The 2,704-nt window shown below is 36.8% G+C and overlaps 1 protein-coding gene across 1 annotated transcript; it reads left to right on the forward strand.

Annotated features, from left to right (window-relative positions):
* Positions 1 to 1,103: 1,103 nt before the first annotated feature.
* Positions 1,104 to 2,206, forward strand: CYCP3;1 (cyclin p3;1). The gene is made up of 2 exons (XM_021951380.2): positions 1,104 to 1,682; positions 1,768 to 2,206. Exons 1-2 carry the CDS (start codon positions 1,261 to 1,263, stop codon positions 2,030 to 2,032), a joined length of 687 nt encoding a protein of 228 aa, XP_021807072.1. The 5' UTR covers positions 1,104 to 1,260; the 3' UTR covers positions 2,033 to 2,206.
* The last annotated feature ends 498 nt before the right edge of the window (positions 2,207 to 2,704 follow it).

Raw genomic sequence — 2,704 nt, forward strand, 5'->3', positions numbered from 1 at the left:
TGATATTTCCGGGTCACTTTCCCGGCATTACCAAACATGGGAAAGGAATCACCATTTCCCATCCCTTGGGAAATAACATGGGAAATGATTTCCCATCAAATTCATTCCGTGAACCGAGCGGAGCCTTAATTTAATAACATGCATAATTCAGTATGTGTGAAGTTTTATACAAAATACCGTCTTACTAAGTAGTAGAACCATCTTAAATGATTGTATTTTATTTTGTGAAATTTCTGACGTGAGATTTTACATTCTTCAGCACCTATATATGTCAATACATGGTAAAATGCACACTTTGACTAAATAATACTCCCTTTGCAGATAGTAGTCTATCAGTTTAATATACATGGAAAGAAAAGAGATGAATGCTTTCATTTTCTGCAAGAAAATCACAGAGAAAGATATTGGCCGTACCGCAAGCTGCAAACCAAGATATGTGACACTGATGAGTCAAGCCCCATTTGCACGTGTGACTTCTTCTTCTACTCAGAACAAGTGCCACTTTGGATTTGTACCAGACACAAATCTCAAGGAAAAAGTCAATCTTTAAATGCCGTCTAGTTCTCTGGGCCCTACACACCAACTCAAAGACCTACCAGCTATGAATGCTCCTCCCCCTCCCCTTCCTTCTCTCCTCTCTCAGCCCTCTCTTTCCCATGCCCTTCTTTGTCCTTCAACCCACTGTCGGCGAGAATTTAATAATAAATATCGAAATCTGTTTCTTTTGAATAGAAAAAAGAAGGGTCAATAATAATAATAACAAATCAAGTGTGTATTTTGTATGCGTTTTGTGTTAATATACAATGAGAAGGCTGAGCTGTTTGTTTGTACTTTGCCTTTACAAATAGCAGGCACATATCTTATTATTTGATTTCATCTTTTAGCTTCCACCCACCTTCCAAATGTCTCAAATTCGTGAAAAATTTAGTTACAATTGGATAACTCTTTTTTGCTATATTTGTCTAATAATACTATGCTATGTGAAAGTGTTATCACACGAATTATAATATTATTGACCGAAAATAACAAAATAATGATATTCCCGTTTCATGGGTGTCTTTCTCCTCAAAACCAATGTCACTTGACTCATTTCTCTAAATTTATTTTTTTATTCACTTAGCATCACCCAAGTCTCTAAATTTCCTACTTGTATATAAAACTCTCAACCCCAAGACTCTTTCACCACAAAAACCCCAAAATCTTATAAGCCTCTCTTCTCTCTTCTTCTCGCTCAAATTTAATCAAATACAATTTGCAAACATGGTTTCATCATCAACATCTCTCATAATCTCTCCAAGAAAGCTCAGATCAGATTTGTATTCTTATTCATACCAAGAAGATTCAACTACCCCTCTGGTGGTTAATGTTCTTGCTTCTCTGATTGAGAGAAGCATGGCCAGAAACCAGAGGATTGCCAAGAGTTGCAGCAGCCCTTGGTACATGTCCAAGGACACGAAGAAGACTCGGATTTTTGAGTGCCATGAGACCCCGGACATGACAATCCAATCCTATCTGGAGAGGATTTTCAGGTACACCAGAGCTGGGCCATCTGTGTATGTGGTTGCATATGTTTATATTGATCGGTTTTGCCAGAACAATCCTGGGTTTAAGATCAATGTCACCAATGTTCATAGGCTTCTCATCACAACTATAATGGTGGCTTCTAAGTATGTTGAAGACATGTAAGTCTCTCTCTCTCTCTCTCTGTTTCTTCTCTCTCACTCTTTGTATTTCAGTTTCTGATATGAAATGTTGATTCTTGAACAGGAATTACAGAAATTCGTACTTTGCAAGAGTTGGGGGATTGACAACCAATGAATTGAACAAGTTGGAGCTTGAGTTTTTGTTCTTGATGGGGTTCAAATTGCATGTCAATGTGAGTGTGTTTGAGAGCTACTGTTGTCACTTGGAAAGAGAAGTTAGTATCGGAGGAGGCTACCAAATAGAGAGCACATTGAGATGTGCAGAAGAAATCAAAACCAGGCAAAATGAAGAGAGAAGATATAACCAGTTTGCTGGTCTTTTGTTATAAATCAAATGAAACAATTTCCAATTCTTTTCTTTCCTCTTTGTGGGATTTTAGTCCACCAATTCTTTTGTACATATTTCTGTATAATCTGTGAGAGATGTAATTTTAGGGAAGCCATACAGAGTGATGTGTAAAACTGTTATATCTTTTTTAGTAAGAAAAGTATGATTTTCCAAATTGGCCTAATTTGTTGTTTATGCCAGACAAAACATTAATTTTCTTGGTAAAGTAAGCTTTAAAAATGCATTAACTTTGATTGCATCCAAGGGATTGGTAACTCTGAATACAATGTAGAAAGCCTGCAAAAATGTTGGCATTTTTCTTGTATTCTGAAATGCAACATTGCTTTCGATGTGACATTTTGGAAGTTTCTAAACAGACCACGGAAGTGATTGGATTTTCCATCTGAAGGCAATTTGCAGAATCCATTTACACATATTTAATAGCCGGGGGAAGATACCCTATTTTGAGAGGCCACTGCTGCCGTCCAGGGTGTTTTAAGGGTCATTAGCGGATTTTTTCTTTTGAGTCAAGAAGGGGTACACGTTAAGTAGAAAGATGTCATGAGAGTTTGAATATGAGATTTTTGGTATGGAAGTTAATGTCCTTTTTAACCAGACTAAACCAGTTGACATTAGTTGTGTTGGAAGTTTTACCTTAAATCATGATGAGAAT

This window comes from Prunus avium, chromosome 2 (genome assembly GCF_965620075.1).
Source record: "Prunus avium chromosome 2, drPruAviu1.hap1.1, whole genome shotgun sequence".
NCBI classification, from domain to species: domain Eukaryota; kingdom Viridiplantae; phylum Streptophyta; class Magnoliopsida; order Rosales; family Rosaceae; genus Prunus; species Prunus avium.